Source organism: Balaenoptera physalus (assembly GCF_965194825.1).
Source record: "Balaenoptera physalus genome assembly, chromosome: 3".
NCBI lineage: Eukaryota > Metazoa > Chordata > Mammalia > Artiodactyla > Balaenopteridae > Balaenoptera > Balaenoptera physalus.
The window spans coordinates 106,724,059-106,747,948 of NC_138890.1; the positions used below are offsets into that span (position 1 = coordinate 106,724,059).

The 23,890-nt window shown below is 36.6% G+C and overlaps 2 protein-coding genes and 1 long non-coding RNA gene across 12 annotated transcripts in view; 1 reads left to right on the plus strand and 2 right to left on the minus strand.

The window, feature by feature from the left end:
* The window catches only part of LOC309659020, a 159,387-nt gene extending 156,746 nt beyond the window's left edge, over positions 1-2,641 (minus strand). For both annotated transcript variants that reach the window (XR_014262506.1, XR_014262507.1), the window contains exon 1: positions 765-2,641. This is a non-coding gene — a long non-coding RNA (uncharacterized lncRNA). The remainder of the gene's footprint in view (positions 1-764) is intronic.
* The window catches only part of MEF2C (myocyte enhancer factor 2C), a 165,983-nt gene that overhangs the window by 13,931 nt on the left and 128,162 nt on the right, over positions 1-23,890 (plus strand). For 7 of the 9 annotated variants that reach the window (XM_082458148.1, XM_082458146.1, XM_082458150.1 and 4 more), the window contains exon 2: positions 2,648-2,734. The gene's annotated coding sequence lies outside the window, so the exon portion shown is untranslated. Of the gene's footprint in view, positions 1-2,647; positions 2,735-7,001; positions 7,219-23,890 lie in introns of those variants that run through there. The other 2 variants (XM_082458151.1, XM_082458152.1) reach the window with 1 other exon arrangement.
* Positions 5,756-7,067, minus strand: LOC309658984 (uncharacterized protein; the record flags this gene model as incomplete). The annotated part of the gene is made up of 2 exons (XM_082458296.1): positions 5,756-5,959; positions 6,678-7,067. The coding sequence occupies 2 exons, from the start codon at positions 7,065-7,067 to the stop codon at positions 5,756-5,758; spliced, it is 594 nt and encodes a 197-aa protein (XP_082314422.1).

The window sequence follows — 23,890 nt, forward strand, 5'->3', positions numbered from 1 at the left end:
GTTTTTTGTGTTTTCTCCCTCGTATCCCATTTCTCCTTGTAGTTTGTGGCCTTTCTCTAGCCAAGATGCGTACATATCCACTGAGGGAGCTTCACTGCTAGAGCCAACGGTTGGTTGCTGGTTTTTTAAAACAGTCCTATGGACCCCCCCGAGAGCTTGGGCTAATAATTCCAGCTCGGGGACCCCCGTCCTTTCCTCCCGGTGTGCCAGGTGAGAAAGCAGGCTGGCTGGCGCTGGACCCGGGCGGCGGCCCGACCTGCGCGCACCACCCCCTCGCTCTCCCAGGCTTGCGAAGTGCTGCAGCGGAGCGTTCGGGTCGCCTGTGCCGCCGGCCGCCGACCGCGTGCCAGCGCTTTGTGCACGTGCGTGGGTGGGCTCACTCTGTGCGTGGCTCGGCGCTTGCGCCCAGAGCTGCGGGGTCGTCTTTCGCCAACCGAGGGTAAATATCCTCCAGGTCCCCCCACCAGACCAGTAGGGCACCTCCCCTGACGCCGCCACCGCCCGTTTCCAAAACCCACCCACCACCGTTGCGTCCTCCTCCGTTCCCGGGAGCCCGCCACGCGGCCTCCTCGCCAAGCCACCGGCCGTTTGCCTCCCCCGCCAACCCGCTCCCAAGCGGTGACTTCCCCGCTCTAGACGCCACCCGGTGCACGCCCCGCCGAGACAGCTCGGCCTCCCCTCCGCGCGCCCAGGCCCAGCAGGCCCCCAGAAGGGCCGGAGCCCGCTTCCTCCTCGCCTGGGGCGCTCGCACGTGGCGCACTCACCCCCTACCAGCTGCCTCCGAGCTCTAGACACGCTCCCGGGAGGGAGCCCCCGCTCAGCTCCGTCCGCGCGGGGAAAAGTGGGTGGGGGTAAGTGGAGACCGACACAGAAAGGAGGGTATAGGTGGTGAGAGCGGTGTTAGAGGGGAGGACCGGCAATAATTGGCTGGCTTTGCGGCTGCTGCGCTTCTGCTGAACGCCTAGCCAGCGAGGATTCACTTTCCACACAAATCAACCTGAGGGACTGCTGCTGCCCGCAGTCAATAACTCAGCGGACTGAGCTGCTGAAACCAGAGGCGTCCCGGGTCTGGGTCTTTAAAAGGGGCTGTCCGGACTGAATCCCAGCCTTGTTCTTCCCAGACAAAGGAGTGGGCGCCAAAACGCAGGGCGGTATTTTTAACCCCCATCCCTACCCCGATCCCATGTAAAGATCTTTTAAAATTAAAGGGCACACACATAGAGGTATCTAGAAAAAACAGTTAAAGGGGGAAGTGTGAAAATCCTTTCTTTGAATTGAAGGGTTCTGTGATATTTCAAGAAATGGGTTAGAATCAATGTTCTGAAGAACATTTAACAATTTTGTAGATAAAAGGTAAAGTCTATTAAATTTAGCCATGCACATGGATACTTTTTAAAGAGCTACACATTCGCAAGAAAATTAGTGATCAAGCCTTATTTGGGCATACTGAGCTAGGAAAAGGAAGAAATGTATCATAATTTGTAGTGGCATTTTAAAAAGCTTTAACATAGCTTTCAGACATTATTTCATGAAGATTGCATTTCTGTAAGGTGAAAAGGCCCTGGGAGATGTGTATTATGATTCCTACTTAATAGACTGTAAAACCAAGCAGAGCTGGGAGAATGGTAATTCACCAGGTCACCTAGTACTGACTACCAAGTTGAGACTAACTCACTGTGGGCCTGAGTCTAAAAGACTAAACTCAGCTAACACCCCTAAAATAAAAGTGGCCAAAATTCTTCATTTCTCCTTGACTGTGAAGCAACTTAAAAATAAAAATACTTAAGAATGTCAACCCAAATATAGAGGCTTTATAAGTCTTAATGACTCTTGACTATGAAAAGTCTTCTTGCTAATGCAAATGGGAAAATGGTTATTGACCTTCATGGTCTGATATGTCTCAAGGTTGGGAGGACTAGACCATTCTGAAACCAAGGAAAAGTCCATTTGTGTGCTCAAAGTCATTGAAAGCTGGCTTCAAACGGAGACTAGAACACAAGAGCACTTGTCTGTGCTCAGAACAGTTAAACACTCCTTGGAAGAATCAGGTATTATTGGTAATAGAATTCATTAAGTGTACTGAATTGACATCATTAATCCCAAAGTATTAAAATTGGCTTTTAAGCATATAAAAAAGCCCTTTCAGCAACTGTAGTTGCAACTTCAGTATCCCAACTAGACAAATTTTGTTAGCCTGGAATATGATGGATTTGACTTTCTTCCGTACAATTCTTCATCAGATATTAAAATATACAAAAATAAAGGTAAATATAGGATCTTTAGATATGAGATAAAGGATATGATTAAACCTTGGCTTGGAATAACAAATCCATTTTATATTGCAGATTCTCAATCACAAGCAGTCCATATGGTGTATACTGTGCATGGACTGAGGCTGTACCTAAAGAATTTTTGAAATTTAACTATTTGGCACTATTTATATTGCAGGTTATAGGTATTATCAAAATTAATGATCATTTAAATTATTTTATATTCAATACACATTCATTTGGTTTAAAATTGGAATTAACATTAATGTTAGTTCAGATTAGAAGTTTTAGAAATAAATTAATCTGAATGTATTTTGAGATCAACATTCTTTAAAAAAATTTTTTTAACTATTTACCTTGTACTTCTGCATTTTAAGGTGCCAAAGAAGAGTTGCAAACTGTGAAGTAACTTCTATGAAGAGATGAAGTGAAGAATGGAAGGCAAATGACTGTATGTGTATGTGGTAAGTGCTTCACGTTTGTTATCACCCATCACAAAGTTAATTCATAAAGGTAAAACTGCCAAACTCTTTGTCATTAGGTATTTATAATGTTAACATGTATAAAAGTGATAGAGTCTTGCATAACCATCAGGTGATTTATTATATAGCGATACTACACCACTTTGCTTAAAGCTCTCATGTCACCTTTCAGGGCATACCTTTGCAAGTCTGTTTTACAATTAATCCATTTCAGGGCAAGTTTTGTATGTCATCTCTACTATAACTATAAAAAGATACAACATTTTTTTATGCTCTTGGAATTTGTATCTTTCTACTTTTTATATCAGAACTTATATGTTCAGTTATCATGTTTGTGTTGAAAGTATTCTGGCTGAAGAACAGATACTATACAGTTGAATAATATTGAGGGGTAGATTAATCTGTAGACTTGCTTCATTTTAGGGTGGGTTGCTGTGGCAACCGCCCCAGCTTACTTTAGAATAATTTTTTAAAGCTCACTTCAAGAGCTACACCCAGCGTGGGCCAAGCTTAAAAGCAGGCAGACCCAGAGCACAGGTAGACTGCTGATTTAATGTAGGGAAGTAGTAAGAAGTGGAGGGTGGAGTAAGATGATATGCAACCCTGCACAGAAATTAGAAATGAGCTTTCCCTGGAGTTAAATCCTGAGAGTCGTGCTCTCTGTAACTTCTGTGGCACTTTAGTTACATATATTGCTAAACGATTCTTTGGGGGGAAAAAACAAGTTAATATATATTTACATGTTTCATAAAGCACTTATGATACTTATTTAATGAAGGAAATATTTGGTGATTGGGAAGAAAAAAAGCTGGTTTAAATAGTACATCAGTCCCAGACATCATTTTCTCTTACAGGAAGTGTCACCTTTTATTTAACAGGATAGGCCACTAGCTTCCAATTGGCTTAAAGGGTATAAGAATTTTCTACTTTCCAATCATAGAACTGGGATAGATTGGAGAAATCATTTAACGCGTAAGCAAACTGAAGCCCAGAAAGGACACGCTCGTTAGTTAGGCACAAATCTTGAACCGGAGAATCCAGGCCTCCTAACACCTAGTACATGCTTCTCCTGACACCAGAAAATACTCTCATCCTAGCCAAGTACCATTTGGTGGCAAGGATCAGGATGATTTTGGTTTAAATAAAAAAAAATTCAGAAGTATTTAAAGATGAACACAAAGCATGTCTTGGATTAACCACTTTGTGGATTACCAGTGAATAATTTTAAGTCTCAGGTGGCTTTCTTCTAATGTATATTTCTGCACACTTCTGTTCCACTTCAACTATAAAGGCTCATGGGAGGGAAACAAATGCTAATATTAACTTAGGTCACACATAATTAAGAAGCTAAATCTGCTGAGGGGAATATCTTATATTTTAAAAGGCCAACTGTGGTATAATCCAGATCTAAATTATTTTCAAACTATCCACAATGTGGGGTTATACATACATTAGAATGCTTGTATTATCATTGGTAGTTATGGGTTTGTTATAATGTTTATTATTAAATAATTCTTAAAAATGTTAACAGGTAAAACAGTTTTCTTTTTGAAGGAAAATAAAACTAAAGAGTACTGTGGTGAAAGTCATGTATTGCCTATGTCTTATTTGCTCATGTAAAATAAGCTGTTACAATTCATTATGTTAATTTCAGACATTATGGCAATAAACAAATGTTCCTACAAACAATTTGCTTTGTCAGGACGTTTGTGAATCTCGAAAAATTAACTTCCACCCTGTATAGACATATCTTAGTATTCAAAATGTCAATGCACCTTTAAATTTTTGCATTTTTTTTGAAGTTGTACCTTAAATGAAAACCTGATACAGATTATCTCTGCCATATTATTAAAATGAATTCATGGTAGTAGCAAACTCACCAGATGAAAAGTAAACAGGCAAACAAATATATTGTAGATACTAATCGGCAAGAAATAGCAGTATTTCAGATAGTTTTTGCTTTGTGACAGTTTGCCATGCTCTCCTATAACAATGGCAAAAGAGTCATCGATTCTGGGCTGATAGTCACAATGGTGATGAGCCAGAAACCTGAAGATTATTCAGATCTAGTTGTACTTGCCTGTAAAATCAACCTTCCCCTTTCAAGTGAAGCCTTGGGGCAGACACCTAAATGTTAAGCCCACTCTTCTGAGAAAAGCTACTCGGATCAAATAGCCCCTATAATGAAGAAGGAGGCTTTTTGATTCACACTGCCCTCATGCATTAAAATAGTCTGGAGGCACAGTGCAGAATTTAACGGGAAATGGAACTAGTCATTGAGTTAAACACATAGTGCTGAGAGGAATTTTTTTAAAGTGAGGAAATATCTTTAATTAGCTAGATATTTCAGTATACTACTATTGTGTACTCTGGTACATTCAGTATTTTTATCTCCCCAATGTATTTTCTCTTCTTCTTTTCACAATATTAAAATTTTTTAACTTGGTTTAAACATTTTATATAGTCTATAGTTCTACTGGCATGTAATCTTATCTTTTCATGGTTTGTGTACTAGTTGGTATATTTTATCTTTGGCTTTATTGGGCGTGGTGTCATTGGCTAGGGAGGGCAGGTGCTCAATCCCTAGTAGCCTTTCCTAAATCTTGAATATTAACCTTTTTTTTTTTTTTGATAAGGAAAAGTATTTACTGGGCTTAAACCTTAATATAAGTATCTTCCTTATCAGTCTCTATTGCTGCTTCCTGTGCAGCTGAAACTCTTCAGGATAAGTGAAGTCATCAGCTATCGGATAGGGAAGCCTAATGCATTTGGGAAGTTGGTTTAGTTTACATGTTAATGCCTTGGATAAAATCCAGTAAGGTGTGGAAGAGATACTGTGGGAGAAGGGAGGGGGAAATCTCCGAGGAAGCTGCCGCCTCGGTAAATATTTCCAACCTGATTAGAAAGTTCATGGCCCCGAGATGAAGTCGAGAGTTCAAATACTGGTAATCCTTTTATTATTTTGTACATTACTAACACTTGAGAAGCGTTTCGGCTCCCTTTCTAGCCCTCCAGCCTCTCAGGGCCGAAACCCGCGTATTCTGGGCGTGAAGGAAAAGCGCGCTGGAATCGAGTGCTGCAGACATCCTGGACTGGGGCTTTTACGCGTGAGTAACGGAGGAGCGCTCGGACCGGTGGAAGAACGAAGTGGTTAACGCGTCTCCAAACGGGGGGGAAGTCACAAGAGCAACTATTAGGGTCGCGCTCCTATTGGTCAGAGGAAAGATCCCGACTTTAGAAGGACTTTCCTGCAGGCTGGCTCGCAGCGTCCCCGGGGAGCGAGCGCGCAGCAGCCGGAGACTCGGTTCTCCGAGCGTCCTCGGCGGCGCCGGCAGTGAGCAGGGAGCCGCCGCTCGCGGCGTTGTCTTCATTTCGAGCAATAAAGAATTGTCATTAGGTTTGCGTATGGCATGTGCCATTACCCCACCGTAAAACTAAAATTAGCAAAATGTCAGGAATGGAAAGATTGATTCACCAAGATGCAATTATCATTTAAAAGTGCTTGATTGAGGTACTGATGTTCAGTGATTTATTCTGCATACCATATACATAATTAAAGTAGTGTAGTGGAGTAATTTATCAATCTAGTTGAGACGGGAGGGGTGAGGAGGGAACTGCTGTTATGTTTGTTTTATTAAAATGCTCCGAGGTCTGGTCCCGCCCCCCTTTTGCAAGAGTGAAACTGATGATTTCTCCAGCTCTTGAGAGAGAGAGTCAACGGTTTGGGATTGTGAGGGAGAGAGAGGAAGAAGGCAGCGCGAGGCAAAGGCAAAGGCAAGGACAAAATAAAATAAAGGACAAGAAGGCAAGAGGCACTTCATGGGATGTGCTGCTTAGAACCCCAAGCCGCGTGCTCCGTTTTCTCTGCCACCCCCGCCTCCCCTCCCAACATCCTTCCACTCCCCCCGCCCCCCGCCTTTTTTACGCGATGTTTCAAAGGCTGAGAGCGGCTCGCCTTTTCCCATTCGTCTTCTGTCACTTCCTTCCTGGACGCAGTTTTCTGGACGAGTCTGGTTACTTTTAATCCTGCGGGCCGCTGAGAGCCACTTTCTCCTCCTCCTCCTCCTCCCCTTCCTCCCCCTCCTCTGCTCCTTGGAGCGGCCTCGGCGCGCGCGAATGCGCGGCCCCGAGCGCGCCTCCCCCGCGCGCGCTCCTTCCGCGCGCGCGCGCGCGCGCACACACACACACACATCGTCTCCAGCTCTCTGCTCGCTCTGCTCGCAGTCAGACACTTGAGCACACGCGTACACCCAGACATCTTCGGGCTGCTATTGGATTGACTTTGAAGGTTCTGTGTGGGTCGCCGTGACTGCATGTTTGAATCAGGTGGAGAAGCACTTCAAGGCTGGACGAAGTAAAGATTATTGTTGTTGTTGTGTTTTTTTGTTTTTGTTTTTGTTTTTTTCTGTCTCTCTCTTAAGAAAGGAAAATATCCCACGGACTAATCTGATCGGTTCTTCCTTCATGTAAGTACCTCTGACATTTCTCCAGGAAATAGAAATAGCCGGGGTATTGTCTCTGAAATCTGCATCAATATATTCCACTGCACTGGGTCTATCGCTGTGCCTCTTTGAAGGCTTGAAGTTGAGGCTTGTTGTGCGTTCTTTTCTTAGATTCCATGATTTCCTTGTGTGTTGCTGAAAGTAACTTTTTAGATAGTCCTATCTGTTTGCCATCAGTTATTGAAATCACTCCTGACTCGTTCTTGTCACATCAGTGTGTTTAAAGTTTCATGAAGTTAGTTCACATCATTAGCATGTTTGATATGGTGGAGCATGTGGAGCCTGGTGGACTTTAATATTTCACAGAATGTTCTGTGACCTTGAAGTACATGCCTTAAGATTTAGCCGTTAGTTCACTGTGGAAAGATGCTCCTATGAGTCCCACCAAAGACTGATTTGCTTTGGGTTATGCTTCTGAGCCACTAAATCTTGGGATTAGTTTGAGCTAAAGCATGGCTGTCTGTCAGAGTATACCTTTGTGCATCTCCTTCCATTACCAAAGTGCTGGCTTGATAGAGGGCTTCTTAACTGGTGTAGACAAAAAGTAATACACTGGCCATGGTAGTCTACACATTTCACAATTCTTGTTGGGATTTCAGTATGTGCATTGCTCTTTATGTCAAGTCAAATACATAGCTGTTTAAAAACAAATAAGGTTAAGTCACTTAAATTGCCTTCTGTTTGGACTTTGGATGAAAGTTACCAAACTCAGTGATAAAGTTTGGCACAAAGGAAGTATATGTAGACATGGCACATTGTTTATTGTGTTATTAAATATTATGCAAGTATTTAAATTTAATGTTAGTGTTATCTCCTTCCCAGAATATGGCTATTCATTCTTAAAGGAAATTGTATGTCTGAAACATGTCTGACTATTCTAGGTCCACTAGTTACCATTTTGGGAGAAAAGCCCTTTTTCTTCACATTTTCAGAATGTGTGTCTTTTGTGTAAAATTCCTTTATATGTAAATGCTGACAGTATAAAGCAGAATCAGGCTGTCTGCCAGTTCTTTAACGGTCCTCAGTAGAGAATTGCTTTGACACAAAGTGCATTTTACTATTGTGAATCTGATACTAACTCTAATAGTAACTGTCTTGTGAAATAGTTAGTGACTGCCTGTATTTTCTAAGTGCTATAAAAGGAACTCTAGCTACCTCATTATACCAGTCAAAAAGAGTGACCAGCCTCTTTTTCACTGGCACCTTGCAATAGAATTGCGGTTGCAGAGTAAAGATGTTTATGTAGAATATAATAACTCCAATCCCTAGAGACTTGGTAGGACATGGAAATGTGACCACCTGTGAACCCCATTTAACCTCTGTATGCATACTAATTTTAGCTTTAAAGAGATTGACAATCTCCAATTTGAAACTAAAACATCGTATTTAATTTTAAAAATAATATCAGTTTTGGCCAGTCTTAGAAAATGTTGAGTATGTACCAATATGGCACAAGGAGTTTGGGTTGAATATAAGGCAGTTAATAAACCATATTTTTGTCTTCCAGTGTATGCATGAAATTATTTATTAAGTTAAAGAGGTAGTTCTAAAGCAAGTAGATTCAGAACTTGACAGGTAAAAGATGTACATGTCTAATGTCCTATCTCAAGAGGGGAAAAAAATCTCTAAAACTAAGTATCTCATTCTGTTCGTAGGAAAGTATATTTGGCTGTGTATTAGACTTCTAACTCAAATCTAAAAGTTTTCATCAAAACACACTTTAAACTCAACATTTGTTTAAGATATGGTCCCCTAGTCGAGTTAAGGAGACAATAGTTGGCAGTTATCCTTACTTCAGGTTTTACTAAACTTTATAAAAATCTGTTTTTTACTAATGTAATTCACACGGCTTTGGAGTATTTGTGGCATATTTTCCAGACTTCTTACTAAAGACAGTATGTTACCTCATTCATTAATTACTCTATTTACATTCTGATTGCTGTGGAATATAGTGAAAGAGAATATTAAAGATGTAACTTTTATTAAATTTTACTCTGTTTCTGGGGTTTAAGTAACAAATGAGCACTTTATAATAAAAAGTCAATTTTCCAGCTTTCCTGAGCTGTTCATACTTTAAAAGTATGCAATCATATATGTTAACTTTTCAGAACAAAAACATATCAACATTAAATACATGAAATTTAAATAACAAGGACTTTACTGTACCTTGCCTCTTTTCTTTTTTGTAAACATATTCAATTTTCAAAATTTGGGGGAAAGGGTTCATTCCATTAGGGAAAAGAGCTATCTAATGATTCAAAATCGAATCCTGGAAAAGCATCATGTTTTATATTTTTCAGATGTCTGTGAGTTTCTTCCTTGGCCCTCACTTTACCAAATCAATAAATTGCATAACACTACAACCATATCTTTCCAATAAGTGATTTATTGTATTTAAACTTCTTTTATAAAAAACTGAGCTAAATAACTGCTCGGCATATGTTGACATTATATTTCAAAACTTTCTTCTGTTTATTGTAGTATATTTTGTGGTTTTATTTCCCAACTCTACGTGCGGTATATTTTGAGTCTATGAAATCTCAGAAAGTGACAAAAATGGGGAAATATCTGTGCAGCGACACTTGTGCTTCATAACAACAAAAAAATAGTTATTAAACAGAGAACCCTGGCTTCAGGGACATGATTCAGAACAACATGGAAGAATTTCATATGCAATTAAGGATCACAGAGTGGACTTTAAAGAGACTATTAATAAAGTTCTACTTTTGTTTTCCAAAGCACATCCTCTGAGAAAACACCACACAAATTAATATCTAAAACTTATAAAAATGCACATATTCATTTTATGAATGCAGTGATTGCCTGGACATAATGAAAAGATTTAATCACTGGTGCTCAGTCTATGTGCTGCATGTGGAAGGGTAGGTGATTAAGATCCCCGTCCTCAGCACTGTACCTTAATCTCATGGGCGCGTGGACTGCCCTGTACTCAGTAAAGCCTGACTGTTCACCGAGATCTGTCATCTTTAGGAAATCAAACCAGATTACAGAGGCGATTCACAAAACCAGGAGCGACAACAGAGTCTGTGCACCTTACAAAAGGCGGATTATGCAGTTCACATGTTATTTTGATAGGTCAAAGATAAAAGCTGATTGTTGAGGAACGGCAAGACACTCCAATTTCAAATGATTTCTAGATAAGTGTACCACGACCCTGTTGCTTCATCATTATGAAGAGCCATTCAAACAGTAGAAAACTCAGTTTTCAAATGACAGGCTTTCAATAGTGAAATAAGAGAAAATGTGTACTTTTTATACACATCCTCATTGCTTTCATTTTAAGTTCCATCACTTCCTTCTGAACAGACTTAAAGTTCTGGATGCTATATGAAAGTTATTATTATACGTCTTAATTGCAGTAGACATTTTCAGAGGCATTGTAGAGAGCACAAAACAGAATTTGCCAGAAATAAAAGATACTCTCATGGTATTGAGTAACCGAGCAGAAAATGCATGGTAGTCAATAGCCATTATGTTATTCTGTTACCAAATATATTCTTCACAAAAATGTGGAATTACATAGTTAATGAATCCATACATTTGAAATAGATCTTGATAGGTGTTTATTGGTCAAATTATATCTATTTCATGAATGTTTTATAAAGGTCATTCTTTACAAGATATGATGTTTTCAGAGAGTTTATTTCAGAGAATAAAGTTTTGGTTTACATAATAACATTTTGAAAACCCCTACTCTTTACGCATCCAACTCTACAGTAATTTCTTGCTTCTTTAAAAATTGAAGTCCTTTTTTACCCAACTGATGCCTCCTAGTGTTTCACACAATAAAACACTAATGAGTCACCCATAAATGTAAACATTGCATTTTCATTGCCTACATCTTCTGTGATACATAAAATTAATATTTATGTGTTTAATTTTCTGTGCATTATTATAATAAGATAGGAAGTTCCAGTGAATGAGGTGTTTCATCTGAGTGGATTTGTGGCACACACTAGCAGGTTTTCTTTGACCATAACAATATCTTATTAAGTTTTTAATAAGTTTATTACCTTCAGGTCCAGTTTATATATTCACTTTATATCCACTCTTATTCCAAGTGAAAAACATAGGCGGAGTAGCAGAGCTTCCATTTTGTAGGCCTGGAAATTATAGAGCTGAGCTCATCCGCAAATGCCTCATGAACAAATTGCAAAAGGACTAACCGTTTCATTTAAACACTGGAATACCTTAAAAGAGATATAAAATTTTGCTCACACTGTGTCTTTACACTTGCAGATTTCTATGTAAAAATGGAATAAAAAAAAAAAAGAGGGTTTAGGAAAATTAAAAGTAAAGATAAATGCACAGATTCCCACAAGTATGGAGTGTGTCTCTTTATTAGAAAATAACAATTAAAAAAAACTTGCTTTGGGAGCATAGTATTCTACATAATAGAAGGAAAACTTGTTGGAAGACAATTTCTCATGACCAGAAAATTGTCAAATGAGGTGGAAGTTAGTGGATACCAACTTTGATGTGAGTTTTCTGTCATTAGGATGGTGAGCGTAGACTTTCAATATTCATGCACTTCTGTGATTTCAGACAACTTTCTGATTCTGCTTACGAAAGACAGATACTTCAGTTTCTGAGTATTTTTTCTTTAAAGTATTTATGAAAGAGAGGAGGCATTCCCCTAATGTCTTAAGTTCAAAGGATGCCCTCAGAAACCTGTAACATTTATGGGCCTCCTCCTGAGTTGTCATACCACACACAAGTGCACAAAAACACTCACAGATTTCGTCCACTAACAAGCGTTCTGAGCGTCCAAACATAGACACTAGGCTGAGACTGAACGTAGTTCATTTCCGTTACCTCTGTATGCATCAGTTAGTTGTCCTGATTCAAAACACACGCACTTTAACAATATTTGACTCTCATTTAAGATTTTCTAATTTGGTCAGTAATACAGTGCTATTCCAATTCTGTGCATGTTGGACACATTTCAAAGAATGTTAGGGGGTGTGTTCCTTTCGTTCAAGGAAGCAAGCATGTAGAAAGGGGTGGACCTTTCCCACAAGAGCCACATTTCTTCCCTTGGAGAATTGAAGCAAGTATGCAGTATGTAAGTGAATAACAGCATGAGAAAGAAAATAATTTCTAATCATGTGCTATAGTTAGTGAGCAAAGGAAACTGTCAGGTTTTTCTTAAAAGCAGTTCTTATTGATAACCTTTCTCACACTGAAAAAAGTCTATGCTGAAAAAAGTCTGAAAATTTTGTTATTTTAATATTAACTTCTATAAAGTACACTAGAATTAATTTTTCTCAAAAGAAGATTTCAGTAGTAACTATTTTACAGATGTATTGAGGCATAAAGAAGTAAAGAGAGCTAAAAGCACCCATTCCCTACCTCTCTTAAGAATAAATAGATAGCATCAATGTTCTTACGTTAGTTGTTTTTGTCTGTGCAAGAAAAATAATTAAAGAAAATTCTGTAACAAAGAATACCATTGAAAAAATAAGATTATGAAAAAGATTATCCAATATAGCATTATCTCACATTTCTTTGGTATTATTTTAACATTAACTACAAAAAGGAAAGTCATATTCCTACTAAGTATGGAAATTATATGATACCTGTTGTATACATATTTGGGTTTGAGGTGATAACATGAGTAGCATTCATTTGTCATCACCATAATGCATTTGTTGTACATTGTCATTGTATTGCCTAAGTTAAATCTCTGTATTTATTTAAAAAATATAACCAGTCGTAAACAAAGTTCAAAGTATACATGAAGATTATCTTTTGAGGACATTATAAATGAAATTGGTGGTATTACAAGCGATAAAAACAGTAAACTTATTATGGGCAGATTTTGACAGGAATCATTACTCTTTAATAATGCAGATGTTATAGAGACTTTATTAATTCTTAATGCTGTAAATCTGAAATGAATGGAGCAATGTTGTTCATCTTGCAAGTGGTTGCGATTCATGTAGAATGACAGTGCAAATCTTCTAGTAATGATTTAAGTAAAGTACCTTAAACTTGTTTCTAGAGACTCGAGAAACTGATCTCTGCAGCAGTCCCTGCTGAGAACCTGCTTTTTCCAAATAGTATCCCGAGTGTGGTCTGGTTTTCCTCTTGTATCTTGTTGTCATAGATAAGATGCACAGGAAGAATTCATATAAATTGTTCTTAGATACCATGGATCTCTAGTATATTGGATATAAAAAGCAGTAGATATGGTCTTGATAGAATGCGAAGTGTTTTTTAAAACAGCTCACAACTATCCCTCTCGCTTTTTCACACATCTGTGATTCTTTCAGCAAGTTAGAATGATAGCAAGAGAATGCATCTTTCCCCGAACCCTGAAGATAGGCAGCTTTGGCTTAGATATGCTTATTTATTTGCAAAATTAGAAAATAGATTCACGAATGTAAATAAGTGGGGACAGACAAGGAAATTAGTCTACTACTTAATAGAGTAAACATGACTTTTTTTAACCTTCTAATTAATTGTTGACCACACGTGAGGTATACAACCAAGGCTTATGGAAAGCTGGTATTATTGCTGAACGTAACATGAGGGATTGGGATTTCTTTAAAGTAATTTTGAAGATGTGATTATTTAGCAGAAATATTCACCGGAGCATTTTATTTTTAGAAATCATGGTCACACAAGGAAGCCTTTATAGGACCAACTACCTAATTGCAGTCAAAAATCTCTTTAATGAATGAACACACACACACATATAGAAGAACACACATTTTAAGAATATAATGGCCCTATACTTTTCAATTTTTTTGCCACATTCTTTGTATCTGAACAGAACGTATGTGTCTAAGCAGATGTTTTAAGTTATATCCTTCATGTAGGTGAGTCTGTAAATGTACCATTTAACTTAAATGGCTTTGTGGGAAGGTAGTTTGAGGAGTTTAAAAAGGGGGAAAAAAACCCTCCAGTTACTATAGTTTCAGCTCTTTCTTTTTAAAAACAGTAATTACACTCAGGATAAAGAAAGAAAAATAAACTCTTTTAATTCTTTGTAACATCCACAGTTTCTGAGGTAGAGCTCTGATGTATTTTTATTCCTGAATATGCAGGGCAGGTACTGGCAGCAGAGCTACAAAATGAAAACTTCCTGGCTGCAGACCAGATACAGCGCACAGTGCCACATCATAAACTTCCCCTCTTCTGTCTCGGAGTGATTTCAGCCCGATGTAATGTCCTTTTTTCCCCTTGCGTAGGCTAAGGACCAGAGGGCCTTCTTCCTGGGCAATCGCTTTGGGAAAGGAAAAGCATAACGTTTCCCTTCTATAACTTGAAAACTCTGCCTCTTAAATCACTAAGACATTAACTGCAAAGTGGATTCAGTATGTTTCCTTTTTCTTCCCATAGAGCAGTTTAGAATGCCTAAAACAATAGGTGTAAGATAGAAAATGAGCCCTCTTCCCACCCCCCCTCCTCCAGCACATGCAGGCCCAATCAGATGTCTGTATTTTTTTGTTTTGCAGAGAAAAATATAATGGTTTCTTTTCAATGAAGCCTGTGCATTATATTCCAGATATGTTAGGTCATTTTGTGATGCAAATTAACATTGAATGGTTTTTGTACTTATCTCGGGAAATAGCAATGTTCTACCACAATACGTGGCACTACAGTAATTTTTATTGATAAACACTCACACTTTTAATGATTACTAGGTCAAAATACAAAGGGAGAAAATATGGGCTTTAGTTTTCAGATTTGGTTTATGCTCTTCATTTGAAAGGTACTGTGTGAGTAATGTGCTTATTACTATGCAAAATACATCAACTTCTAAATATATGCATTAATATTCTTTGCATTTGAAACTGTAGTCTGAAAACTCATACTTCTCCTTGTAAAATAGAGTAAAAAATTGTTAAAACCAGTCTTTAATTACCAGTTACATTTTCAGCCGTTACCAATGTGATTTTTAAAAAATAATTTCTAGCTGCCATGGCTCCTTTCAATCAGTGGTAGAATTCTTATTTGTGTGAAGTGTAGTCAAATTACTGCCAGCACACCTTTCTAAAACTAACCTTTTCTTGTAGAAATGTATTAAGTGAGAGCCTTAAGTAGAAAGTGTTACTACATAATAAATATTTGTTCCAACTTTATTTTTAAATTAGATTATTGATTTAATAGTATACAAATAGCATATAAATGTTAGTTTATTTATTAACCCACTAAACCAATTATTAATTGCCTATATAAAATTTACCAGATAAGACCAACAGTTAAACGTAATTTAATTTTATTTCTCCTTAAACTAAAATAGATAAGAAAGATAATTTTAATTACGTTTGAATATCAAGCAACTATTTTCTGTGGATGCAAATGTTTCCTAATAAAATGTTAAGAAATTAACACAACATGGATCTTAAAATGTAAAAGGTAACTGGTAAGAATATGATCACGATGGCCTATTCTTGCCGTAGGTGTTATAAGCAAGTGCCCTACACCTGGCACACTTTCAAGGCCCATTAGCAAGAGGAAAAAACGTTAAACTTTTTTTTGCATATATTAATATACATAGGAGTCAATAATTTTTTGACATTTATTTCTTAGAAAATTAAACATCCTATTTAAAAATTCAGATTCAACCTTTAAAATTATGCTTTCATTTAGGATATGGTACGAGACTTCTTTATCTTCTTGGAATTCTCCTGAACCGTAGGATAATTTGAATCATCACCACTGGATAAATATTGTTAGACACATTGCAAAGTTTCAGTTGTTCAGTATGTGCACTGGATAAATTTTTAATCGAAAATGGATTATCTTGCTCTATAAATATTATAAAACTATACCTGATTAAAACATTAATCTCTTGGAGGTTCCTGAAGTAGGTAATTCTCCGGGCAAGAATTTAAAAATTTTTAAACTGTTAATGAGTAAATTACCAAGTACTTTTCTTAAGCTGCCTTATTTCTATTCACATTTGACGAACCTTACTAAGTTGTCGCATGGTCTTTAAGTAAAGGTTTTGTGGTCCAGAAAGTCGATCTTTTCACCCTTCTTCTGTAACAGTTAATATAAACATGTTTAAAAGGTATAAACACAGACATAGTTTCGTCAGGATTATTTTTCTTAACTAAATAAAGACGAACAAACCTGGCTATTTTTTTTAAAAGTGTATCTATTTGTTCATTTCTAGTATTTATCAAAAGACCACTTTTAACCTAGAGTCCGTCTAGGTTATAGGTTAAGGAAATAATTTTGACTATGTTTTTCTTTTCTTTCACCTTTGAGTTTTTCTCCCCCTTACATAAACCAAAAAGAAAACTTCACAATGGCATTAATGGATTTGCAAAGGGCCGGGTAAGATACACTGAACCATTGCTCGTTTCCTTACCGTCCTTTGGTTGAAATGAATGGGCAATGTCCCTGCTAGAACTATTTGATCTTTCTTGAGTTAGTGTGAGCACTATATGATATTTTTTGACTTCTCTCATTTTTTAGCTTCAGAAATCAAAGAATTCTTGACCTTGTTCTTTTCTTCCTCAGTTTTTATTGTTTTTGGATTCTCTCCTGAGTTCCCATCTTGCTTCAGAATATTTGGTATTGTGAGAAAGCAAGTGCACTTTTAACTTGTTCTGACTACACATGTGAGATCATAGAATTGTTTCAGGTGTTAACTTACCTTCTTACACTTGAGAGATTGATGTGGTTCATCACAGCCCAATGCCATATCGCGAAAGAGCTCCAGACACTGATCTTGAAGCAACAAAGGCTGCAGAATGGTGTCTTTGTAAGGAAGCACTGACGGCTTTAGAGTCAGTGAATGGTATGTCCACGGCAAAAATGCACAGCATTATGAAGTCTGAGGAGATGGTACAGTTATTGGACTAGTTGAACCAAATTATGGCCTTGATTATGTTAAGTGAAGTGTTGGGCCAAATCTCCAAGGTGTGTGTGTGTGTGTGTGTGTGTGTGTAGAGGGGGAGATGGGTGGGGAAGAGCAAAGAGAGTGAGAGACAAAAAGCATGAGAGGATGAGGATGAATGCAAGTGAAAGAGAAAATCAGTTCTTTTGATTTGCAGACATAAAGAATTTGAAGACCACATTGCCATACTTAATACCATTTCTTTAATTTTACATATGTGTGCTATTAGACAAACAGACCTGTAAGCAATACAGAGTAATGGTTAAGAGCAAAGACCAAACTGGGTTCAAAATCCAGTCTTCCATTTACTGGTTAGTGGCTGTAGATAGGTTATTTAACCACCAGAAAGCCTTGGTTTCAGTAACTGTAAAATGGGGATAATAATACCACCCACATCTTAGAGTTGTTGTAAGGATTAAATGGGATAATACATATAAAAATGAAAGTAAGTGATGAGTAATTAGTAAGTTATTATCATATCATTACACTATATTTTAATCATTTTATCTTCCTGCCAATGATGATCACTTAGAAATGCTTGGTGGAATAATTATTTTGAACTTTTTTTTTTCAATAATACTTTCATACCATTAAAATTGAGTCACTTTCAGGGCAAGTCTCTAATTCTGATGTTATATGAGGTCAATGCTAATGATCACTCAGTACAGTATACTCCAAGAAAATCAAAATCTTTCACAGATCAGATGTTATTAGATAAATATCACATTATTTTTAGAACTAGAAATGGAAGCAAAGAAACAAAATAATTTCATCTATGATTTTTAAAAGTCATTTATTGAAAGTTCTGAATTCCACATAGATTATTGCTTAGTTTTAACAAAAATTAAGTTTGGAGGAAGTGTTTGAGGTACATAGAGTTATTATGTGGTTTTAATAGTGATAACAGCCTCACCAAGAGTTCTAAAGGTTTTTTTTTCTCTTAGGATTAGTATTAACCATTTTTGAAGGATTTATTAGTATTCTTTATTTTTCTTATTACATAATTTTGATTGTATGTGGAGATAAATTAATTTGTGAAGAATGAGTGTCATTTTACTCATCTTTCTATTCCTTCACAATCACTCCTGCATGTAATAGGTATTCTACAGATATTGAATAAATTGATAAATTTTGTGTACTTGTAAAGATAAAATGCATTTTTATTGGAATAGTTAAAAAATAAGTAAAAGACACTTCTATCATCCTTTTTTCCCCAGATTTGAGGGATTGTTCATTTTAATTATAGTTTGTCAACTTTGAGATGACGAACAAATGAACTTATCTTAATCTGGGTATTTTCTTTATGTGAGAAGAAATATAAAGTGGTACATACAGAAAATGCAGAAATTTACCTGAGGATTACACCTTGTGATAACACAAATAAACAAATTTAGGTAAGATGTGGATGAAAATGGGAATAAATCTGGTCTCACAGTCTGCTTACCACTTTTTTGTTCAGCTTTTATAGTCACTTAATTTCTCAAAAAAAAATTCATATTTTGGATGACAGGTAGTGTCGATGAGGCCTGCCCCATTTAGACAGCCTGTGGAGTTGCAACCACTTGAAATTATTCTCAGGCTCTTGAATAACACCCCTCCAGTGTGCACCTTGCATTTTGGCTTTCTTTTCTAGCCCTGTTTTAATGCCTGGCTAAAGAGTGCTCAGTGCAAGGAATACTTGCAGAGTGGACTTCCCTATGGTAAAACAGCATGGACAGCTCCCAACACTGCAATCAAGGATGCCTCTAAAAGCTTTAATTTAAAAATAATAATAATAGTAATAATAAGTCTGCATGAAGATGATGGAGCCCTCTAAGGCACATGGGCTTAGAGAATTATTCCCATCTGCAACCCCCTCCCCCTGCTTAGTAGCCCTTTCCAGGGTTATGATTACTGGAAAATGGCTGTTAATCACCAGATTTTTTTTTTTTTTGACTGCAGCTGCTTCAGTCAGACTACTAATCTATTAAACAACTTCGTCTCCAGTTTAAAATTTGCATTGTATACTGTATAGAATAAATTTTCATTGTAATCAGAGCATCCAAGAGAACTTCCTGATATGATTTATAGAAGCACATTTGTTTTTATGTATGGACCTCTCTAGCGCTATTGAGCCAACTGTTTAAACAATGCTGTGGTAGATCAGCATAAAATCAAATATTGTAGGACTGTTGAGTGCAAGCAGCATTTACAATAGTCACATTTGCAGAATGTTTAAAGTGTGATATCCCTAGCACTTGGCAATATACTACCCATATAATTCAGAACTTAACCCAGATATTTAAAATTTGACTTGAACCTGAAAAGGTTTTTAGAAGTTTAGCATTCTCTTACCAGACTGTGGTAGAGTGGTTTGGCCTCTTTTTCTACCCTAATGCTTATTATATTTGCTATAATTTGAAGAAATAATCCAAAACCTGAGTCAATATTTAGTGCAAGGAGAGGACAAACAGTTCTAATTTACAAAGGACCCTCCCTTTTAAAACACATTCTTATATGTTAAATTGACAGGCTACAAGAGGAGGTTGGATGAAGTTCATCATGTTGGAAAGAATGTTTCAATTAAAGTTGAGCACTTTCTCTTCCAGGTCTTTTTTTTTCTCCATTTTTTATTTGCTGTGCCAAGGTATCCATGTGCGTTTTTCCACTGTCATCTGGCTCATTCCCAGCAGATGCACACAATCTGTTCTGCTGTCACTAACAGGGTTCAGTTTATGAAAAGAATGTGTCAGAACATGCCACTATAGTCACTTTTACAGGTTTTTTTTAAGAGTAACTGAGAATATATGCGTTGCCCTAGTTTTATTGTACTCAGCCTTAAAGAGATTTCTAAGAAACTTTTACAATATTCAAAGGCCAAAAGCTTTCTTCCAAACATATTTTTGACCAAATATTTACTTTTCATTAAAAATAAAAATTTAAAAGTTCACCAACATCTATAATGATGGACAGAATGTATTGTTTTTAAATTTAAGAGTAGATTTTTATAGGAATGTTTAAAATAAACCAAAGATTTTTATGAAAAATCAAATTTCCAATTACAAAATTTATTTTATAATCATTAAATTACATATACTAAAAACAAGCCTACTTTCCTACTCAACTCAAGGATTTATTTTTTAAAATATTGTGATATACTATTTAGTATCAGTTATTTGACTTGACAGATAGTATTGATTTCCTTAAGTCTTTGATATCATTAAATTAAATCAAAAGCAGTTAAACTATCAAATACACTCTTATTCTGTATAAAGACATTTGATAAACTGTATTCTCCAAGTAATGTAACATTTCTCCTTTGTAGATATTCACATTTTAAAAGCATAATAGGTAAATATTTCTGCACTTAATTTTTACTTGCTAAAGTGCCTCTATTCCTATCAAAGATTCTAAATAAAAATTCAGAGTTTTGTTGTCTTCTTCACATAAAACAATTTTCCTGGTTTTATGTACCGGTAAAGAAAAACTGAGCAATGGAAACTTGCATTTATTCCTGAAATAATGAACTTAATAAGTTAGCAGAATTTGAAGTTTATGTGTAGTTAGTACATACTGCATATATATGCACGTGCAGATAGATAATGGACACATTTACATTTTGTGTACAGATCATGGTATTTAAGTATCTCCAGGGTTGAAGATTTTTAAATGTACTTAAGTGCTAATTGTAGATTTTTTAAATGATTTTTGATATGAAGATCAACTCAGAGTTCAGGAAAATTAAACATTTTAAATCAAAGTTCTAATTCATATGAACTAAAAATAAAGATTCAGAAACTATCGATGAATAATCACATACAAATTAAGCATTAATTATATATATTTATATAGGAAAATTAGTTATTAGGTTTCTGCATAAAGAAAATTTATGAAATACATGTTAAGATGTAATTTATGTCGTTTTTCTGATTATGAAACTGATATATTGCCACATATAGAACTCAAGCAATACACATAAGGAGACCTTTTTGAAACAACTTTGCAGATTTTAGCAAGAAAATAATTTTCTTGGCACTCAGTGGCTCTGTTGTCACATCATATAGATTAATTGCTAAATTGTCCTTCTAGAGTTATATCAAATGATTGTTATAGTAAGTTTTCTTAAAACCTGAAGAAAGAAAAATTCTTGTTGATTATATTTCAAATATAGTAATGTATACATGTCTATCATAAGTTGATTTTGTTATGTTTTTGATGATGGGAACAGGGCACATATATTTAAGATGAGTGACAAAGGTCAGTTCTGGAGGTCACTTTTTCTTGCCAACATTTTAATTTATTCATGACATTACATGTCAGATAACTTTAGTTGTTAACTAGTCTGTAGGTATTTGAATTGTTTAGTTTTGGTAATCCTGAATATTTGCTCTTGGGATAAGAAGGCTATTCTATACCAAGAATCACAGAGAGTGAACTGAAAAGAATGTTTGGTCAAACCCCACAAGATGTCGGGGCCTCTTACTCATCCCCTCAAAGCCATCAGCAGCGGGGCTGGGAGAGTAAAATAGCCATTGTGCATTACAAGATGGTAGACTTGACCTCACTAACTACTGCTGGTATTGGGGAAGGAGTCACAGGGACGGGAGAACAACCAGAATCTTCTCTTTTGCTACAATCTGAATATACAGAAGATCATTTCGAGATGAAACTCCATAGGCAAACTTAATTATACTTATCCTGAAGGACTAATCTTTAAAATCCGCTACTTATCACTCAAAGTGTAAATACAATTCTAAATTTCATTGGGGAAAAAACGCTTATTCCTCTTAAGGAGATTCACAGAACTTAAAGAATATTTGCCACTATGGTTTGCATAGTGAAATACTTTTATTTATTTATTTATAAATTTATTTATTTATTTTTGTCTGTGTTGGGTCTTTGTTGCTGTGCACAGGCTCCCTCTAGTTCCGGCGAGCGGGGGCTTCTCTTGTTGCAGAGCACAGGCTCTAGGCGTGCGGGCCTCAGCAGCTGTGGCTCACGGGCTCTAGAGCTCAGGCTCAGTAGTTGTGGCGCACGGGCTCAACTGCTCCGAGGCATGTGGGGTCCCTCCGGACCAGGGCTCGAACCCGTGTCCCCTGCATTGACAGGCGGATTCCTAACCACTGTGCCATCAGGGAAGTCCCTGTGAAGTACTTTTAAATACCAGATCTTCTAAAAAAATAGGCCCTTTTATTTAATAATTCTTTACAAAGAAATAATCAGATTTCTTTTTCCTAATTTTATTTTTAAAAATTAAGGGAAGAGCCATTTCGAAGCTTGAAATTTTCCTGGTTCTCTAGAATATAAACTGTGGGGCCGGTTTATCTCAAAAATACTTTTGAATTTTGCCAGTTGCCTCAATTTCCGACATGGATACCACCCTGCTTTGTGGTTGGGAGGTAATTCTTTCTTTGCATTTGCTTAGTCATAGGTCTTTTTGGATCAAAGAAAGATTACTTTTGTAAAGCTGTCCCCAAAATATGTATTATTCATAGACAAGAAACCCATCAAAGAGTCTCACTGCACGGGTAATGATAGGTTAGACTGCAGTGACCAGAAGGCTCTCCACCAGCTTTCTTTGGGGAATTTAAAGACAGTTGTAGCCTTTTTCCATCTGCATCAACATATGTTGACCAGTTGGTTTTCGATTCTTGCTGGCTTGGTGGCTGGAAGTAAGACTGATCTTCTATAAATATAATTGATACTTTCAACTATGACTTAGGAATTCCACTTTTACTTTTATTCAGCATCACTACTCAAGATGTCTCTAATAATTCCAATAACTTTTATGATATGTGTAAAAAGCTTGTATTATTCATTTGAAAGCATTATTAATTATAGCTATTTTTAGACAATAACAATCACAGCTAACTTTCTTTGAGAGCTTACTGTATGTTTGGGCACTGGTCTCAGGGCTTGAACATTAACAAGCATTATCTCATTTTTTCCTCAAAACCAAACGATATAGGCACTATATATATTACTCTCCCCATTTCACAGATGAAGAAACTGAGACAAAAATATACAACTTGCCTAAAAGTCATCTACTTTGTTAATGGCAGAGCTAGAGCCTCAAACTGATAGCCTCCAGAGTTCACTCTCTTACCCACTGTGCCAAAAATCTCTCAGCAATGAGATAAGAAAAAGGAAATGACTGAACTATAGAAACTTAATTTTGCGTGGCGTCGTGGGAAAAAGTGTTCAGCAACCCCAGAATGACATGATTATAACTATGTTTGCGTGATATGTTAGTATTGTTTTTAAAGAGAAGTGAATTAGTTCTTGGTCCATGAAATGGTTCTATATTGTTAACCTGGAAGGGAAAATATATATATATATATTTTATCAACTATTTGATAGATTTTCTTTTCACAAGCAATGCCTTATTACTATTTGTGAACATAGATTTTTCCAGTTATAGTATTAGCTTTAACTGAAATGTGAACGCCTAGTTTTATGTCGTCTCCATCTAGTGACATACAGTTTGCTTCTCACTTTTTGAGCTGTTTTAATTTTTAACCTTTACTTGTAGGAATCATAGTAATTTATAGAGTTTTAATTTAAGAATGTAAGCTGTGTGACAGTTTGTACATGGATATTAAATGGGTTTCAGGAGTTAGTTAATTTAACTAGTGCAGGTGCATATTCTAGAGAATTTTTATTTCAAGCACACCTTTTAATTTTCTCTTTATAGTTAAAAAAGAGAAATAACAAAACGTTAAAACCAGAGATAGATTTGGAATACTGACAAGTTAGAACAACTTGCATCATATTTGA